The 18,484-nt window shown below is 49.2% G+C and overlaps 9 protein-coding genes across 9 annotated transcripts; 4 read left to right on the forward strand and 5 right to left on the reverse strand.

The window, feature by feature from the left end:
• Nucleotides 1-1,110: 1,110 nt before the first annotated feature.
• Nucleotides 1,111-1,700, forward strand: M438DRAFT_331692 (RNA-binding domain-containing protein; the record flags this gene model as incomplete). Its single annotated transcript, XM_029903427.1, has 2 exons — nucleotides 1,111-1,413; nucleotides 1,467-1,700. The coding sequence occupies 2 exons, from the start codon at nucleotides 1,111-1,113 to the stop codon at nucleotides 1,698-1,700; spliced, it is 537 nt and encodes a 178-aa protein (XP_029765009.1).
• A 496-nt stretch (nucleotides 1,701-2,196) lies between these two features.
• On the forward strand, nucleotides 2,197-3,114 carry M438DRAFT_331693 (uncharacterized protein; the record flags this gene model as incomplete). Its single annotated transcript, XM_029903428.1, has 3 exons — nucleotides 2,197-2,266; nucleotides 2,323-2,522; nucleotides 2,581-3,114. The coding sequence occupies 3 exons, from the start codon at nucleotides 2,197-2,199 to the stop codon at nucleotides 3,112-3,114; spliced, it is 804 nt and encodes a 267-aa protein (XP_029765010.1).
• A 272-nt stretch (nucleotides 3,115-3,386) lies between these two features.
• Nucleotides 3,387-4,338, forward strand: M438DRAFT_92790 (uncharacterized protein). Its single transcript, XM_029910398.1, has one exon. The coding sequence runs from the start codon at nucleotides 3,688-3,690 to the stop codon at nucleotides 4,162-4,164; it is 477 nt and encodes a 158-aa protein (XP_029765011.1). The 5' UTR covers nucleotides 3,387-3,687; the 3' UTR covers nucleotides 4,165-4,338.
• A 1,710-nt stretch (nucleotides 4,339-6,048) lies between these two features.
• On the reverse strand, nucleotides 6,049-7,018 carry M438DRAFT_384529 (uncharacterized protein; the record flags this gene model as incomplete). The annotated part of the gene is made up of 2 exons (XM_029908956.1): nucleotides 6,049-6,764; nucleotides 6,813-7,018. The coding sequence occupies 2 exons, from the start codon at nucleotides 7,016-7,018 to the stop codon at nucleotides 6,422-6,424; spliced, it is 549 nt and encodes a 182-aa protein (XP_029765012.1). The 3' UTR covers nucleotides 6,049-6,421.
• A 542-nt stretch (nucleotides 7,019-7,560) lies between these two features.
• On the reverse strand, nucleotides 7,561-8,282 carry M438DRAFT_352025 (uncharacterized protein; the record flags this gene model as incomplete). Its single annotated transcript, XM_029906761.1, has 2 exons — nucleotides 7,561-7,915; nucleotides 7,969-8,282. The coding sequence occupies 2 exons, from the start codon at nucleotides 8,280-8,282 to the stop codon at nucleotides 7,561-7,563; spliced, it is 669 nt and encodes a 222-aa protein (XP_029765013.1).
• A 510-nt stretch (nucleotides 8,283-8,792) lies between these two features.
• On the reverse strand, nucleotides 8,793-9,493 carry M438DRAFT_331698 (uncharacterized protein; the record flags this gene model as incomplete). The annotated part of the gene is made up of 2 exons (XM_029903429.1): nucleotides 8,793-9,108; nucleotides 9,165-9,493. The coding sequence occupies 2 exons, from the start codon at nucleotides 9,491-9,493 to the stop codon at nucleotides 8,793-8,795; spliced, it is 645 nt and encodes a 214-aa protein (XP_029765014.1).
• A 378-nt stretch (nucleotides 9,494-9,871) lies between these two features.
• M438DRAFT_92836 (uncharacterized protein) lies at nucleotides 9,872-11,022 on the reverse strand. Its single transcript, XM_029910399.1, has 2 exons — nucleotides 11,001-11,022; nucleotides 9,872-10,947 (listed from the first exon to the last, which is right to left on the reverse strand). The coding sequence occupies exon 2, from the start codon at nucleotides 10,862-10,864 to the stop codon at nucleotides 9,965-9,967; it is 900 nt and encodes a 299-aa protein (XP_029765015.1). The 5' UTR covers nucleotides 10,865-10,947; nucleotides 11,001-11,022; the 3' UTR covers nucleotides 9,872-9,964.
• A 1,010-nt stretch (nucleotides 11,023-12,032) lies between these two features.
• M438DRAFT_402631 (PGX, glycoside hydrolase family 28 protein) lies at nucleotides 12,033-13,544 on the forward strand. Its single transcript, XM_029909606.1, has 2 exons — nucleotides 12,033-12,769; nucleotides 12,822-13,544. The coding sequence occupies exons 1-2, from the start codon at nucleotides 12,047-12,049 to the stop codon at nucleotides 13,476-13,478; spliced, it is 1,380 nt and encodes a 459-aa protein (XP_029765016.1). The 5' UTR covers nucleotides 12,033-12,046; the 3' UTR covers nucleotides 13,479-13,544.
• Nucleotides 13,545-13,785: 241 nt separating this feature from the next.
• Nucleotides 13,786-18,267, reverse strand: M438DRAFT_342374 (uncharacterized protein). The gene has a single exon (XM_029904744.1). It carries the CDS (start codon nucleotides 18,105-18,107, stop codon nucleotides 14,046-14,048), a length of 4,062 nt encoding a protein of 1,353 aa, XP_029765017.1. The 5' UTR covers nucleotides 18,108-18,267; the 3' UTR covers nucleotides 13,786-14,045.
• Between the last annotated feature and the right edge of the window lie 217 nt (nucleotides 18,268-18,484).

Raw genomic sequence — 18,484 nt, forward strand, 5'->3', positions numbered from 1 at the left:
TGATTGAGAGAGCCAGTATTGCTAACAGCATATGATTGTATGCATGCCATCTTACCTTTCAGGCAATGATTACGTATCAGAAGCAATCGGCATAGATAGCTTCCTCAATTGTAAGTCTGGCGGAGATTGGTCTTTCTTTTTGAATATATGATGAACGAAATCCCTCCCTCTTTAACGTGCAGGTGTTTACAACTGATGTTTGTCGAGCGCTCGTCAGGTCTTCTGGGCTCAATGTCTCAAATCCATGTTTGGCAATACATGGAAGCATGAACTTGGGTGTGGTCGCTTCTATTGCAGGCTCAGCACCAAGTACCCTGTGTCGTCGAGCATTGGCAAGACCTGAGCATCACCTTTCTTATCGTACGGTGTTGGGTTCAATCATGGCGACTCATGGTGTTCTTGAATATCACATGCTTCTCAATCGTCTTACACCGCCATCCAAATGTATGACCTGCTGATGCATGAGTTTTTCTCGGCCAGTCCCGTGGCAAACGTGATAGACAGCGGAGTATATCATTATTGTACCTTTCTCTATGGCATAAGCAAGTCATGAATTCCATCAACCATCTTTGAAACGTAAACATCTTCGTCATACGTGTGCTATAATGAGGTTTCCTTGTGCTCGCTGAATAGATCAGAGTTGGTTCTTTGGCAGCCAAGTGTTGTCAATCGCAAAAGGTTTTGTTGAAGCCTGGTTGTCAAATATCCAAACACTCGTCCTAACAACGTAGTCAACCAGCTACTTGCCAATTGGACACAACAAGTTATTGGGTACATCCATATGAGCTCTCCCAAGGGTCCATGGAAGTATGAAAATCCCAAATCGATAGATAGTTCTGATAGGAAATAGCATATCCAGGATCCGGGTGACAGGGGCAGCGAGGACTCTCCCACTCCGACGCCGAGGTTCTACCGGCTGTCATCGAGCTCTCGCGACAACGATCTGTACTTGCAAGACACCAGCTCATCATTCAGCCATCGCCTCATTCATAAATCCAACTATTCGTATCACTCGACGCGTCTCAGGCGACACAGATACGTCAGATTCAGTATCATACAAGGCGTACTTCATTCCATCAACACCTTCCCTAAACATCTTCAGTCGCGACAATGGCCGACGCCGAAATGGATATCGATCAGCAGCCTCAGCAGGAGGAGCAGGAGCAAGCACAGGAGGAAGGCCGCTCTCCTTCTCCATCACAATCACCCGAAGCTAAGCGCGGAGCTCCTGCTGGACCCGAAACACGTACTTCAACCGGAGCCGTGGCCGTTCGCTCTATTGAAGGCTGGATCGTTATGGCTACCAATGTCCACGAGGAGGCCAGTGAGGAGGACCTGCAAGAGCTGTTTGGCGAGTTTGGCGAGATCAAGAACTTGCACATGAACTTGGACCGCAGAACCGGTTACGTCAAGGTGCGTCGTTGAATATGGGCAGAAGAAGCAGGACCGGATACTGATCTCTGCAGGGCTACGTCCTGATCGAGTTTCCCACACTGGACGAGGCAAAGGCTGCCGTCGAAGGAGCCAACAAGACCAAGTTGCTTGACCAGACCATCTCTGTCGACTTCGCCTTTGTGCGCCCACCACCTACCAAGAACACCAACGACACTCGTGGTGGACCTGCTCGTGGTGGAAAGTCAAGAAACAGAAGCAGAAGTCCTGGTGCTCGCAGAGACGACGAGGATGAGGACATCGAGTAGGAATTGCAGCTCGAAGAACAACAGAGGCTGAGTCGTGAGCGCTTGAATGACTGGCTCAACAGGCTTGCAGATAGTCCAGGGCCAAAGGCACTTGAAGAGAAGCTGGCGAAGAAGGACGAGGATGGTTATGATAAAGAAGAGGCTGCTAGGGCTTGGAAGGCTATCACTGCAATAAGCTTGAAGAAATGGAAGACGAGGTCAAGAGGAACGGCCAATATCACCACCTTGCCGGCTTGTCATGCACAATGCAATACACAAGTCGGTGGTAATCAAAAGTCTTATTCGGTAAGTTCAAGGATGCCTTTACCGCAGGTCTTCACATTGTCGTCGCTGCCTCAAGCCAGCGCTTCGTGGTGATCGCGCCGGTGCTGCTATCTCGACTCTGTTGCTAACGACACTGTTAGTTCCATCACAACTCTCTCCGTGCCTTTGCGCAACACTTTCTTTCTGTGTCACTCAGCGATTTACGCACATGACAACACAACTTCTCGCCATCATGACCAGAGCATCCAGTAGAAGATCTGTATCTCCTTCTGGATCTGATCCTTTCGTCTCCCCAAAGAAGCGTAAGTTCATCGTTCCCTTTCAAAAAACCGCGAAGAAAGGCCTCACACATGTACAGCCCATACCCTGGCAGCTCTCGACAAGCCCCCCATCTTGCGTCGCAACAAGGACTTGATGTTCATGACGACCATTCAGATCGAGGACGATGATGCACGTATCGAGCGCGACATCAAGGCTCGTCCCAACTCTCGTCCTCCCATCACTACAACCAATGAATGCTTCCCTGCATCCGGTTGGCCCACGGGCCCAAACGCACCCGTACGTGCATGCCCTACGTGATTTCTCGCAATGTCCGGCACGTACTAACATGGAGAAGAAGGATCCGTACGCACCTACTTCCTCCGCCTTCAGTGACTCCAGCACTTCGTCACCTGCACGCAAGTCTTCGCCTTCTCCCCCTCCCATCCCCGAAAGAAGCCCCTTCCGCCCCAAATGGAACGATGATGACTTCTACTCGCCCGACCGCGTTCCTTCGCCGCCTTCGGTCTATCTGGCAGGTTCAGACTCCGAAGAGGAAATGTGGGACTCTGATTCCGACTGGGAGGGTCTCTACAGTCCCGAGACCACGGGCTTGGTTTCTGCTTTCTCGCCTTCTTCGTCGGAGGAGGGTGAAGTGAGTCTGGCTAATGAGGAGCCTGACGCTGATCATGCTGGCCACGATGATCACGCTGATCACGTTGATCACGATGGCCACGATGGCCACGATGACCACGATGACCACCATGTCTACACCAGCCCTGTCCGCTGGGTCATCCATGCCGGTGCTTCCAAGTTCGAACCCGTCCAGTACTCAGACGCCACCAGAATGTTCGAGAGTGGTGATGACATGGGCGTTGAGAAGAGAGGTTAAAAGTCGAAGGTTAAAGTCGAAGTTGAAATCTGCAGTTGAAGTGGAGGGGGTAAGTAGTAATGACATGTCTCCTTGATGGAGCTTTTGCTTTGCACCTTACTGTCGAAATGCATGAAACTCTCCCATATCTAGGTGATTTGTCCGGTGAGAGTGCTTGATACTTGGCCTCTCACTGGACATTTGATGGTTTCGGAAAACCATCTTGCCTTTTTACCGCTGTATATGAGGGGCTGATCGTCTGAGGAGAGTGCTGACTTTACTAATATATGACTGCTTCAAGGGGTTGATCTCGGCTCTCTCTGGACATTTACTCGACCTTGAAACTCATCTTGCCTTTTTACCGCTGTTCAAGAGGTGCTGATTGTCCATAGAGAGTGCTGACTAGACTGACATTCGACTGCTTCAAGGGGTTGATCTCGGCTCTCTTTGGACATCTACTCGACGTCGAAAATCATCTTGCCTTTTTATGGCTACATATCAGCCTCTACGTTGGAGAGTAGGAGTTTGAGGTTTCTGCAAGGTTGCCTCGGGCTCGAATTCTATACCTCGACAAGCGGTCGACAATACACAGCTATGAAAAGGCACGATACATTTCACGGTTGCAAAATTGTCCAAAGAGAGATGAGCAGTAAGGCATGTATTCATTCGATGATGTCTCTTCCAGCAATGTTATCTAGCAAACTAATCGTTGGAGGTTGTTCAGAAACCGATCTCGGCCTCATGTTCGCGAAGGATATCTTGAGACGACTCTGGTGCATCCTTGGCAGCCTTCATCTGACGAAGGACGAACTCCTTGATCTCCATCCACTTCTCACCGAAGACCGTCTCCGGGCGCGACTCAAACACCACGCTCATAGCTTCTCTGAGCTGTTCTGGCTCGAGCAGGCCATCGGTGGCATCGTTTGCGATGTCGTACATATCGCCTTCAAAGTCGTAACGCATTTGTTGGAACTTGTCATCTTGTCTGCTCTCGAGCGAGGACTTGATGTCGACGAGACGTTCCTCGAGATCGTTTCTGCATTGCATCAGTATGTTTCGCAGTGTGCATGACGATGGGAGTACTTACTCTTGCTCAACGGTGGTCTCTTCCTGGTACTCGGCCATGTCCATAGCCTGCTTTCCGCTGTGCAGAGCGAACCTCACTGTTCTGAGGTAGATGGTGTTGGCATCACCGAGCTTGTCTTCGCCACCCTTTTGGCGGATCCACAGGTCGGTAGCTTGTTGGAGCTGTTCGTGTTGGAACTGCATAGCCTTAAGCATGCGGGCGATGTGAGTTGGTTCTTCTTCTTCTTCCTGCGGTGGACTGCCGACTCGGGCGCGTTTGGGTGCTGGAGCGGATGCAGGTGCCTTTTCATCGACGGCGGCAGGCCTCTTGCGAAGGATGATGTGCTAAGGGAGGTCAGTAATGCCGAGTGTACTGTGACGACGAAATGCTTACGACTTCGGGACTGGACGACATGTTCGTGGTACTGACGAAATGCAGAAAGTTATTGGAGAAGGCTGAGGCTGAGGCTGGAGGTCGAGAGAAGAGAGACGAGTCTAGGCAGCCAGCCAGATGACGCGCTGCGAAAGTGGTTGTCTGGAAAGTGCGACTCAGGAAGGTGCTAATGATTATTGCCCAGGGAAGTTGCACCCCCCCAAATTCTTCTAAGCTGCTCAACGAAAGAGCAGAGATGGGCGACATACTGAACTTCTTCCTCAAAAACGACTGTGTTGGTCAGATTCGAAGCTGGTACAAGAGGACCAGTTGGTTCCGGTTGTGGTACATGTGAGCGATGTTTTGTATTCTTGGAGGAGCAAAAGGCAGCGAAGCTAACAGCAAATATTCGACATCAGGTTTTCTGGTGACAACATCTCATGGTCGGTCTAAGTCTCGTCATGTTCCCCCTCTCTGACCTCAAGTCTTCCTTCTCAACGATGTTCGTTGCTGTAATTGAGAAAGGTCTTCAGGCCTTGTCTTGTTTCCTCGTCTCTCCAACGCATCAAGCCGTCCAGAATAAATGGTTCAACACACTCTTTGAATTGGCCGATGTCGTCAAGCTCTTCGATGCCGTCCATCTCCGCGATGATAGCAGCCAGTAACTTCTTGCCTTCTGCATCTGCTGATGGGCCTCTGAAGCAAGAAAGTATGTTTGCAGCATGCTCGTTCTCGGGTCCCATGTTCGATTTGGCGGCTTCGATAACAGCGCCCACCATATCCTCTAGGACTTTTTCGTTTGAAGCCTTGATGATGGTGTAGTACAGGGTGCTCTCCGAGATGCTATCTTGGTACCTGTGCAGGCTATCAAAGATTTAGTATCGACTTGTGAGGGTTGTAACTTGCGACTTACCCTTGATTGTTGGTGCGAATTGTATGGATGATCTTTTCCAGATTGTCAATGCTCAGGTCCGAGTCCGACTCTTCCGGCGAGGTCTTCTTGGTTTGCAATAGTCTCTCGAGAGTTTCGATACCGCGCTCATGGCGATGAAGGTTGCTGTTCTGCGCATGCTCGTTTACCTCGCTATCGGGCTCCTCGTCGTCCCCGAAAGGATTCTTGTAGCCGTCAAGCTCATCATGGATGCTGAACGGCGCCTCAGGGATACGAAGCGACAAACCGAGCGACTCCTCATTGTCACTGGAGCGCTCCTCCAGATATGAGCGGCTACGCTTCATGCCGGATACGGGAAACGGGGGAACGAATGGCAGTTTTGGTTTACTCATTGCGTGATGTCTTTGATGAAAATTGGCAGGGCTGGAAAAAGTAAAGAACTTTGATGGAAGGCGAACGTAGCGACGAAAAAGAAGAGGCTTCGAGAGAACAGAAGTGCTGCGCTGTTTGTTCTTGAGGCGCAATGTCACATGCAAGAACCTTGGTTACTGGCTGATTTGTGGAGGAAGGAGCTGGTGGTCCACCAAGCACATGCCATGAATTTGCTAAAAAGACTACAAGCTGACCAAACAAGCACTGGAACGGAAGTCGCGTTGCAACCAAATTCGACCTTGAAGAAATTAAGATGAAGGCATGAGCTTGTTTATCAATTCTTCAGATGATTCGGCTCAATCGCATTTCGCCGCCGTCAATGAACAATGTGATCTCTGAAATGGTTTGTGAGTTGATTTTATGAAGAAAATGCATCTTGTTGGCTGTCGAATGACCACTCCTGATGTGAGTCGTCTTGAATCTGCGCTATTCGTTTGCCCTGGCTAATTTTGTGAACCAAGATACTGCTCGTAACGACCACTTCTCCCTTTCGAACCGCCGTGATGGGACCGTGGTGTTGCTTCGAGGCAGTTGTCTAGCCTTCATCAAGTCTTTCTTGGGAACCATCACTTCTCTGCCTGTACGCCGAAGCAAGCATCGACCATCTTTTTGGCGTCCTCCATTGCAAATGACAGAGCCAACTGCTCGGCTTCCTTCTCGTATTCCTTCACGATCTCCTCGAACTCAAGCTTGTCATCATTATATCCGAAATTGTCAAGGCCCATTTCAGCTTTCAATCTGGTCTCCAACTCTTTGCGCTTGATGTCGCCCTCGGGACCCTCGAAGAAGAGACGGAGCATGGTTGCGGCGAGCTCGAGTTGTGGGTATTGCGAACGAACTTTGTCGGCGAGACGGTCAACTGCATCTTGGATGATTTTGTTGGTGATGTGATGGGCCATCTTTAGAGACCTTCCAAGCAGTCAGCAGTGTTCAATGCGTATCTGATATAACACTCACATCTCAGCCTCCGGTTCCAGCTCCTTTTCGATATCCATGCGAAGGACTTCCACATGCTTCCGAGACTTGCTGATGGTGGAGACCACTTCAGAATCCGCGCCGCTGGCGTTCAGATCCCTTTTGAGTTCACTCAAACTACCTTCCAATTGGTCCGCTCTCCAATTTAGCAGTTCGACAATGTGCAGCAAATGCGTTTCTGCATCCATGTTTGATGTTTGGTGTTTGCCGAAGTGGTGTGAGATTATTGATGTCGAGGTGCAGAGAATGTGCGAAGTTGATGAAGCGAAGATGGAAGAAAAGAAGCAAGAGCAGTTTTTTTTGTTGGCTCAAAACAAAATCACCAGTGTGATAGTGAGAGTGAAACCGAACATGGGGTGTGAAAGTCTCAGCGAATCCGGTCCATGAAGAGCATAGAACAACCTTGTAAAAACAGGCCAACAGTCAGATGAAAAACACCTCAGTCTCATTCTTCTTTTCACTTCCATACGACCGCACGTATCGTGCTCTCTCTGGTCAGACAGACCAAACCAAGAAGGATCTTGACTTGCGACGACTGTCTAGAAAGAGGTCACGGCAATCTGGGATGGACGTAATCTCACAATGTTTCATTGTACCAGTGAAAGATGACAAGATCTCGCAAACCGTTTCTTGCTATCCAGTTCAATACCCCATAAAGTTACTTTCAACTCCATTTCCCACAAAACCACTTCATAATGTGCCCGTCTCTCAATCAACCTCCAAAGGATGCTCAACCCTCCTCCCATTTACCGAAACAGATCTTAACCTGACTCTCAAGCAATTTTCTCGCATCTTCAACCATGAATCTGATGGTAAGTTTCTCGACCTTCTTCTTGAACTTCTCCAGGACTTCCTCGAACTCAGAAGACCAGGCATAGTCACCAAGATTACCAGTCTTGACAGCTTCCAGCAGCTTAGCCTCCAGCATCTTACGGTTGGTTGCTGCTTTTTGTCCTTCAAAGAATAGGTGGAGGATTAATGCTGCGAGTTGGACTTCAGGTGCGTGTAGGCGGACCTGCGAAGCAACATCGTTGACGACATCTTTGATAGTTTGTTCTGTGAGGTAGTCGACTGTCTTGCGAGTGCTGGTTCATGGTCAGTATGATCGAAAGTTATAATCATCATATGGAAGACTTACTTCTTTGTCTCCTTCTCAATGAACAAGAATGACTCGCCTGTGAGAGTTTGAGCTTCGAGCAAACATACTCTCACATCTTGAAGCAGTGCAGTGTCTGTTTTGGCGGTTTCAACTGCTTTCTGGAGGACTTCAAGACGTTTGACGAGGCGTTCGGCTTGTTTCTTGCCAGCCTCGACGTACTGAGATAGTTCGAAGGACGGCATAGTTTGTTGGGTTGTAGGCGTAGATTTCTCAGAAGACTGTCTTTTGCGATATGATGTATGAAAGTAGCTTCGCAGGTATCGGAAGATAGAATGTCTCTTTAAGTATGCCATGATAAGTGCTGGCATGTATTGTTGATACAGGCAGGAGTGTAGTTGCTGTAATATATAGCGATGTGATGCAGCTGATGAGCACAAATGCAAGCACGTGAACGAAACTTCAGGCTTGTGCAAGTGGAAGGGTGCTGATCCTAGCTTGTGACTGATCCCGAGAACAGTCCCGACTGTGATGCGGTGTAGATACAAGGAATTTCCACTGGATTCAAGCTCCCTGTTTGTCACGAAGTCAGCAATATACCTGTCAAAGTACACAATGATCTTTGTATTAGTACGAGTGTCCACTGAGAGCATAACAGCATGGTCATCCCAGCTTGCTGTAAGCCCCTGTTAAATACCCGTCAAAAGGCAGGATGTTTTTATGTGATATACTCACATCCACTGAGAGTGGTGACCTCGTATAAAATATCGACTGTTGTGGTATACCCCTTTTTGTAGTCTACTTCACATGTAATGCAATGCTCTTTTTAATGTTCTGCTTTGCCTTCCTTCGGGTCTCATTTCAACCTAGATGTGTGTGTTTTCCTGCAACTCCGCGGCCATGTCATCTGGAAACTCCTCCACGTTGGCAAAGACGATGGTCGATGCCTCTTTTCTTGCCTGATCCTCAAACACTTTCGGGTCCAAGGACATGAGCATGCTACCTTCGAGCTGGTAATAGTGGGCCTCGATCTTGGCTTTGACTTGATTTACGAGGCCCATGCGTACTCCGGGCCAATCTGGCAGATCAGGATTGGGCAAGCCAGCGTATAGTCTAGGAAGGCTATCGGTTCTCGATACGGCAAAGTCGACAGCGTGGCCAACTCTAGCATTGATAGAACGACTGATGTACCTGATTAGATGGAAACAATCGTGATGCAGAAAGAATGTTCAACTTACTTGGCGAGGTCGGTTTTGATCTCCTCAATAATCTTGGTCAATGCAGTGAATGCAGTATTGATTGTCTCCTTGGATACGTTCGGTTCGTTGACATCGTTTTGAATATCATGGATCTTAATGGTGGCAGTGTCGAGGGTTTCAGAGAGCTTCAATTCGTCAATGGGTCTGATGTCATCCATGATGATGTTCAATGCAGCGAATCCAGTATTGATTGTCTCCTTGGATACATTTGGGCCATTGATATCGCTTTGGATATCATGGCTCTTAGTGATGGCAGCGTCGAGTGTCTTGTAGAGTTTCAATTCGTCAATGAGATTGATGCTATTCATGATGAAGTTCAATGTGAGGTTGTTGATGGAGTGTTTGTTGATTGCTAGGACACTAGAAAGCATGAGCGAGGCGCGACGCTGAACGATGGCTTCCACAAGAACGTTCCTTCCTTCCTTCCTAACAATAAACAAGTATTCACCCCGCAGCACCTGCCTTCCCCTTTCCATGTAATGAGAGGGCCAACCAACCAGCTGACAAAATGCACAAAGTTTTCCGAATCTAGAGCCGTGTCCAAGGAGAGCAGCACCATCGCACGAGTTCCTCCTTTGGGACCAACCTTTCATTCGCTGACTCTGTGTGCAGTGCTTTTGACCACGTCAAATTGCAAGATCGAATTCAGATTCGACAGATCGGCCAGTGAGAGCCTCCAGGTACAGCACATGTCGCATTGAATGTTTCTCATGCATCGAATATTCCCTGTCGTGGTTGAGAGCTCACAGAACAATTCAAGTCTTTTCTGTCGAGTCGCATCAATATCCGGACAGACTGTCGATCGACCTCATCATCTCCCTCTGTAGCAAACTTGCAAGAGCTGCAACAACGTGCTTCTTGATGGCGTCTTCAGAACCAAGCGCTTCAAGATTGGCTCTCTGGAAGACAGCGTCGAGAACATCCTGCCTGGCGACCATTCCCACAGCGACTTGCAGAGCAGAAGCGGGGGCACCAGCCAAGACTTCGCCTCTTCTGATCTCGTCAAGCGTGGAGTTTATCACAGCAGTGACAGACTCCTCGACAATAGAGAAGACGGAGGAAGCACTATCCCCATCAACGAAGGTCAAGTTTCCGACGGCATCTGTTGCTACTGACCTGGTGTGTTTCACTTCCATCTTTTTGACGCATGCCTCAACCAAGTTGAGTGCGTGTAGTACTTCATTCTGGTGCCAATCGGGAAGGTGAAGGTATGGTAGGCGCGTTCTTTTCTCGGCAAGTAGTGACTTGATTCCTTGAAGGTCGGTGTCGATGCGGAAGTGTTGCTTCCACTCGCCGTCGGGAGATTCGTGGGGCACAAGGAGTGTGCTGGCCAGAGCTTCGACCTTGCGCGTTATCTCTGTCGTTTCTTGTTCGCCGAGGACCGTCATGGCGACTGGAGGCTGGGTTGCGGAATAGGTAAGGTAGGTTGAAAGTGAGTTGACGATGTTGTTCGGTTGATAGGAGGATATGAACGAAGGATGCGGTGTCGAGACAGGGAATGCGGACTCGAGACAGGGAATGCAGTTTCGACACGGTGAGCGCGGTTTGGAGGAAGGGTACGCTTCGCGGAACGTAGTGGCGGTGGTTACGAGTTTTCTGGAAAGGTGAGCAAGTCGTTGAGCTCTCTTCACTTTCACGCAGCCGTCTAAGCCTGGGGCATAGCAACACGCAAAAGTCATGATTCTGGCGCAATGGAGGGCTACATAACTTCTGCCAGTTTGTAGTGAGCAACCAATCGTATGCTAGTTTCACCAGCAGATTACTGAGTTTTGTCAGCTGCAGGAAGACACGAAGGTCCGCTGGGCTTTCACTGACGTTAGCACAAGCATGAGAACCATCGTGCAATTTGATGGCTTTTTCGACGAATGGTGGGAGCGCTGGGATGGATCGGTCTCTGGTACGATTGTAAGGATATTTTTATACATTCACAGTGACTCGAAGATCATCTTGCCTTTCCTGACAGAATTGCGGAAGGCTGAGCTGGCATCAGAGTCTGGCATGATAAGCTGCATCTCCTTGCTCTTCTTGGGCGCTTGTAGCATATGAAGAGCATCTTGTCATTTGATGGCTTCTTTGATCGGTCTGGTCGAAGGCTGAGATACGGAACAAACCTCAGAAATCTAGAGAATTCGGGAGAGTTCCGGGCAACAGACACTCTCATGCGTACTTGCAGACAGTCCTGATGCTCTCGGATCAACGATGAGGTCCTCGCCGTTTGACCGGCCTCATGCAATGCAGTGACTACGACTGTACATCTGCAGCGAGCTCAGAGTGAGACGCGAAGCCTACCCACAATGGCCAACACGGCAATTCACGCTGGATGCTCGACCTTTAGTGCCCCTGGTGTGGTCGAAACCAGGAAGACTCGGGGACATCGGGTAGGTATGCGACATCCAACAAGGTTCAAGAACATGGAGGAGTGAAGTTTGAAGAAGCATCAAAGCTTCTTTAGCCGAGGGCTTGGCAATGCATATCTTCCATATGTCAAGCACATGATCCGTGCCGAACTTTCCATGCTTGCCCCCCTTCCTGAAATCTCCACATCCACATCGATTCTCGCGCCGGACAGACAATATCCCGCCAATGATTTGATCTCCTATTTCTCCGGCTCTCATCATGATCTGGGGATGTGTAGGGGATATTGCTCGAATTGGTTAGCTGCCGCGCATATTCCCCATATTATCTCAAGTTACCCCGTGGGCGGGACCGTTCGACTTGCGGAGAAACAGACAGGCCTTTTCGAGAGGCGTCATGTTGTATCTTGGTCCTTTGGGGTTTGAATTGTCTATATAAGACTGCACTTTGTCTCAGTTTAGAATGGGTTTGTTTTCATCACCATCTCTATTTCCAACACAAGCAAGATGTTGTTCCAACCTCTCATTGCTGCGACTCTTTTGAGCGCCATCACAGCCGTTGCTTCACCGACATGGTCTGCACAACAAGAGTATACCAAGTCTTTACCAAAGAGTGTCTCCAAGCATCAAGGAACTCGACCCAAGACCGACATTTCTCCCAAGAAGCCTTTCAAGCCATTCCCCTCTTCTCCTTCCCGGAACAAGGTCTGCTATGTTAGCTCCCACAACGACGGCGTAACCGACGACTCGGAGTACATCCTTTCTGCCATCAACAAGTGTAACAACGGTGGTCACGTCATTTTCTCTCAAGGCCAGAAATATGTGATTGGCACGGCGTTGAATTTGACAAACCTCAACCACATCGACCTTGATATCCAAGGTTATGTTCAATTCACCAACGACACCGATTACTGGCAAGCAAACGCGTTCAAGCAGGTCTTCCAAAACGCCACGACTTTCTTCCAGCTTGGTGGCAACGACGTCAACGTTTACGGCGGCGGCTTCCTCGACGGCAACGGCCAAGTTTGGTATGATCTGTATGCCCAGAACATCTACATTCTGAGACCTATTCTCTTCGGTGCTGTCGGTCTGCACAACTCGACCATCCAGAACTTGAACTTCCGCTACAGTCCTCAATACTACAACTGGGTTGCCAACAGCACCAACGTTTTGTTCTCGAACATCTCCATCTCTGGATCGAGTCAGAGCAAGAACCCTGCTAAGAACACTGTGAGTATATTACTTTCTGTGAAGTCATTTTCCCTTACTAACAGCATTGCAGGACGGGTGGGATACGTACCGCAGCGATAACATCGTTATCCAGAATTCCGTCATCAACAATGGTGATGATTGTGTCTCTTTCAAGCCTAACAGCACCAACATCCTGGTTCAAGGCTTGCAATGCAACGGTAGCCACGGCATCAGTGTTGGCTCTCTTGGACAATACCCTACCGAGACCGACATCGTCGAGAACGTCCTCGTCTACAACATCTCCATGTCCAACGCAAGCGATGGTGCTCGCATCAAGGTCTGGCCTGGCTCACCCGCCGCTCTTTCCGGTGACCTCCAAGGCGGTGGCGGCAAGGGCCGTGTCAACAACATCACTTACGACACCATGTCCATCAACAACGTCGACTATGCTATTGAGGTCACCCAGTGCTACGGTCAGAAGAACCTCACCGCTTGCAATGAGTTCCCTTCCAAGTTGACCATCTCCAACATCGTCATGAAGAATATTCATGGCACCACCAGCTCCAAGTACAACCCCATCTCTGGATATGTTGTCTGCAGTAGCCCAAGCGTTTGCACCAACATCAAGCTGTCAGACATCAACGTCAGCAGTCCCAACGGCACAGTGAACGAGTTTTCTTGCGGCGACGTGGATGAGAGTCTTCTGCAGGGCATCCAGTGCACTACCATCAATAAGGGTTACAACTAGGGCTTCGACTGTGTATGTAACGAACGAGATTGAAGATTCCAAATTTGATGTATGAATTTCTCAAGTGCCATCTCCCAGAGCCAAGGTCCAAGTAGATCGGAATTGTGAAAATGCAGAGTTTAATTCTTAAACAACCGATTGTCCGATGAGAGCGAATGAACCAGCCCTTCTCTTTGGACAACAGCTTGACTGCAAATCCGACCTTGCTTTTTGATGGCTATGGGCAGATATGGGCTGCTCGCCAGGAGCTCCAACTTCCAACAAGAGCTGCGCTGGCCTGATGGTCCTCGTGGTGAACACTAGGCACATGATCCTGACTAGGGGAAGACAGCAACGGCATGTGTGCTGGCTCCGTGAGAGAGGCTGTCAAAAGGCAAGATGTTTTTTGATTACAGAGTACATAGCCGCTGAGAGCGTTTACTGACACATGTTCTCTATGGACAATCCCGTCATCACGAAAACCACGATGCCTTTCGATGGCAACTTTGCAAGACGCCTCGGCAGGCTGGCGAGCTCAACATTGGCAATATTTCTTCAAGATAGGGGCTGCATCGACGTTCTAGAAAACTAGCCCTTTCTAAAGCCCACACTTCTTCTTTCTCTTCTACTGTTGCTAACCTCCTCAGTCGGCGTGGTAAGACTCAGTCCACTCTGCTTTCTCCCACCAGCCAATGTAGCAGCTGTTTGTGCGGCTCTGGATTCTGCTACCACCCAATCGTCATCACGGACACTCTTTTCTCGCTCCCTTTTCTCGACATTGTTTAGCAGTTCATTACGTCGAGGTCCTGGTGTGCATGCGCAAAGACATCCTGGAGTTGGACAAGCGCCTTCGGACGTTGATGCGGATGTTGGAGAAAGATCTGTGTGAGATGGAGAGTGCCAGGTTCGTAAACAAGCTGCATGAGCTGAATGATTGCATAGCAGGCAAGTAGAGTATAGAGCATTCTTCTGCACGCCCACTACCTCTTCATGCTGTTGAGTTTCTTCATCACTATCGTCTCCAGCAGTTCTTGGTCGAATGAGAGGTTCGACTACAGAGGTGCGATTACCTCCCGCATGTGTTTTGATCTTTGCAGACCCTTCGAAAGGACTGGTATCGCACCAACAGATCGGACAAGGATCTTGACGTTGGGTGCAATTCTCACAACGCATCTTGTTAGGAGTGTTGATGGGTTTCTTACAAGTACCACACATGAAGCTCATTTGCGTGTCTTTGAGACCACCCTCATAGACAGACGGATACATTGGGTAACTGACACGACGTAGATATGCCGCATGACTGAACAGTCCAAGGTGTTGAAGTTGACTGTGGTATGTGCTGATGATGCTTTCTGCCTGTAAAGGTTGTAATCCTGCTTTGATAAGATGTTCGAATGATGTTGAGAATAGGCTGTAAATCTCCATGTCGCTGTAGCCCATGGCTGTAAAGTACTCGCTGTATACGGTGATGGTAGCGTCGATATTTGCTTGAGGTAGCGCGTGAGTCTCTGGCAACAGTGGCGTCAACATGAAGATGAGATTGGTCGCTGCCTGTGCGTCAGGCACTTTGACAGTATGGTAGTCGAGAAGATGGTTGAGCATGTTGATGATACGGAAAGGCTTGTCCTTCTCAGCATCAATGTTGTAATCAGATGCCAAGAAGTCGGCTGTGATGAATGGCGTTTTTGTGCTGTCAACGAGAGCGTTTTTGGAAGGCACTACAGCGGGCGCACTTTCCGTGTTATGGACGAGAGCTGTGGGCTTCGTGATGGATCCTTCCCTCGACCTTCCCAGTTGCCTCGAGTGTCGATTGGGAATGATGGTGCCACTAGCTTCCATGTCACCGACATCATCCGAAAGCTTTCGCTGTCTAGGGAGTATGTCGACATCTGACGTGAAACTCTGCTGATTATTCATAGCTAGTGTTTGCATGTCTCGAGGAATATCTCTTGCTGGTGCATCTGCATTCTGTCTTGGCGCAGGGACCATCATGGTATGTTCATGATCACTTCCCGAGGATGATATGACCACACTCTCTCTGCGTTCTTCCTCTTGAACGTCTTGTCTGGCTTGATAGCTTCGACCGATGATGGGCTCAGAAGATGAACTGCTTCCTAGATTCATCGAACCGTACGAACCTGCTGATCGGAGATTCTCTTGCACAGCGTCCATGAGATTTGATCTACTACTAGCAACCGACGACGCAGGCCCCGAAGCATCTCGAGAAGATAAAGACAGAAACATGCCGAAGCTATCATCAGAATTGTATCTCGTTGGCTTGGGTCTTTCTTGATGCCCGTCTTCTAGTGTGAGCGGCTCTTTCAAAGGTTGTCTCCAATTACTGATAGCTTCCCGCTTCTCTTGGTAGTTCTGGACTGAGCCGTACCATGAATTACGATGTTCGATAGCTCGATGGTCAACTGCTTGTAGTGTAGCTCGATTTTGACCCTCGATATTCTCGCGAATCTCCGAAGGAGTCAGCAGGGAAGGAGGCAGAGTGAGGCTCTCGTCTTTTTCAATCTCTTTGAGGGGGGGTCGCTCGGACTCTGGCCGATCTTTCACAGGTCGCGCGATTGGCGTAGGAACGTTTGATGTACTGTCAGGCTGGACAGTCGAAAGCGACTCCATTGCTCTCAATGGTCGCGTTAATGGTGTGCCCGGTTTAGAGCTCAGTCTGCGTTCATTAGACCCGAGCCATCTTCGTGTCCTCCTGGCGAAAGGTGATTCGTCCAAAAGACTCTTGCGAGGACCTGAATCGTTCTTGGCTCTCAATCCTCGATGATGGTTAGCCCTATTCAGCAGCTCTGTCATCACAGCTCGACCCATCATCCTCCATGATTGAGCCATACGATATAATGACGCCTTTTGTGCATGCGTAGCATTATGCTCGAAGATCTCATGTATACTGAGAAATGCTTCGACCGTAGGAGGTTCTGGGAGTGATCGCGTTTTGTACTGCTTGGCGAAGTACTGAAGCAGCAGGAGGTTCGGACTACCAGGTAGACGACCTCTTGCTGCACTCTGACCTGGCTTGTATGCTCGGCCTGCTTTCAATACATCTTCAAGACTGACTGTCCGAGTAGAACCGACATCGTATGCTGGCGGGGATCCATTCGCTGTCTTTCCAAGTCTTGCACTGGGAGATCTTGTATGACGCTTGCCATAAGAGCTGCTCAGAAAGGTGTCATCCAGAGTGTCGTCATGCGATCCTCGACTGGAGCTATGTCCTTGTCCGATCGTTTCTGCGGGAGAAAGGCCAGAACGTCGTTGACGAATGAATGCCTCACTATCGTCACGGTTGAGCCCAGGCCTGAGACGGGTAGCTCTCTTCTGAGTCACCAGACTGAATTCTCCAAGCGGAGAAATGGCAAAAGCTTGCATGTTGCGCTTGTCCATGACTTTGCGAGCATACTTGATGTCGTGTTGGAGAAACATACCCTCCCTGTTGACTGTCCAAAGTAGGTCTTGAGAATGCCATAGAAGATCTGTCGGCGCAGTCTGGTAACCTTCCATCTCGCGGAACGGCAACCACGGTCTTCGGAAGTCCCAGATATGAACGATAGGATGATCACGCTCGTATGATGTGACAATTTGTGTACACTGTCTGGTACCACGACCTGTAGGCCAAGACGACTGACAGGATGGCCTCCATCTAGCATGGCGTAGAGGATATGGAGTCTTGATCTCATAAACAGCCTTGTGTCTTCTTCCTTCGGCGGAGATATTCCAGACCTTCACTGTCTTGTCTGAACTGGCACTGAGCAGGTGTTTACCATCAGGATGCCAGTCGATCGTCGCACAGGGCCCGGTATGTGCTGCAATGCGTGTCAAAGGACTTTTGAGCTTGCGTGTATCCCATCTTTGCACAAAGCCACCGTCTGTACACATTGCCAATTCGAAGATATCAGTTGGAGACCACTTGACATCTCGAACACCCTCATTCTGACCGCTTGTTGTAAATCTGCTTGGGAAAGTGTTGGCATCTCGCCTAACGTCACGAAGATCCCAAAGTCGCACGGTTCCGTCTTGACTAGCGGAGAGGAAATGCTGACCAGCATGGGGGTTGAATGTGACTCTGTGAATTTGCCGACGGTGTTCCTTTAACTGAGCAACCTCGATACCAGGATGATTGAGGTCGTACAAAGTTATGGGTCCATTGGCATTTGCAGCAGCAATGTAATTGCCAAAGTTGCCTTTTCCCCAAGCAACGTCTGATATGTTGATGTTGTCCTTGGATCTTCCAGAAGTATGAGCGCTGTAATTGCGAATAGCAGCTCGGATGTTGATATCTTCAGTACAGCTTCCTTCATCAACGCGAATGGTTTTGAGAATATCTCGTCCAGCAAGAATTGCATGACTTCCTTCATCGTTGATAGATAAAGAATTGATTTCTAGCCCAGTTTTGTGGCTGGCGCTGGCATTGTATGCTGATAAGCTAGGAAGTCTCTGAACATCCTTGAGACCTGCACCATTGCCATCACGTCCATCGCCATCTGCATCAGCAGCTCTGGCTGGGAATCCTAAAAATCTGTTCAGGGCATTACGAGCTCGTTGTTGTGGTGGCAGAGGTGGAGCTGGTGGCGGGTTTGTATGACTTTGAGGCACAGGCAAAGGTACAGTTGCCGCTCTTCGCGGCTGTTCAGGATTCATGAGGGCAGGTGATCAATTTGTGACATCCTGATGGGTGTGAGCTAGCGGTCATCTGAACGCGATAGACGCGACCATTGATTGTGTTTGTTCGGTGCGTAATTATCGGTCGTGATGAACCGCATTCGGACGTGTGTTGGGCAATTGCATCTGAACTAGCACGTGTAGACACCGAGATAATGCTGGAAGTCACGAAGGACGTCGGCGTTTCACGGTTGAGCTGATTGCCAAGAATGGATAGGTGTGCACAAGCGCCTTTTCCGATATTATGCATTGAGGCTGTTCTCAACGCAACCTCGAAATCAGAGCAATCAGAATCCACGTGTTAGCAACAAGCGATTGCATAAAAGTACTTGTCACTTCGAATCAAGCAATCAAGC

This window comes from Aureobasidium pullulans (assembly GCF_000721785.1).
Source record: "Aureobasidium pullulans EXF-150 unplaced genomic scaffold scaffold_2, whole genome shotgun sequence".
In the NCBI taxonomy this organism is placed as follows: Eukaryota; Fungi; Ascomycota; class Dothideomycetes; order Dothideales; family Saccotheciaceae; genus Aureobasidium; species Aureobasidium pullulans.

What these genes read in the sequence shown, in the direction of transcription:
- M438DRAFT_92836 (XM_029910399.1), bottom strand. Translation starts at nt 10,864, where the DNA reads ATGACTTTTGCGTGTTGCTATGCCCCAGGCTTAGACGGCTGCGTGAAA.
- M438DRAFT_402631 (XM_029909606.1), top strand. Translation starts at nt 12,047, where the DNA reads ATGTTGTTCCAACCTCTCATTGCTGCGACTCTTTTGAGCGCCATCACA. An exon ending in AGAACCCTGCTAAGAACACT is followed by an intron (nt 12,770 to 12,821) that starts GTGAGTATATTA and finishes ACAGCATTGCAG; the next exon opens with GACGGGTGGGATACGTACCG.
- M438DRAFT_342374 (XM_029904744.1), bottom strand. Translation starts at nt 18,107, where the DNA reads ATGAATCCTGAACAGCCGCGAAGAGCGGCAACTGTACCTTTGCCTGTG.
- M438DRAFT_92790 (XM_029910398.1), top strand. Translation starts at nt 3,688, where the DNA reads ATGAAAAGGCACGATACATTTCACGGTTGCAAAATTGTCCAAAGAGAG.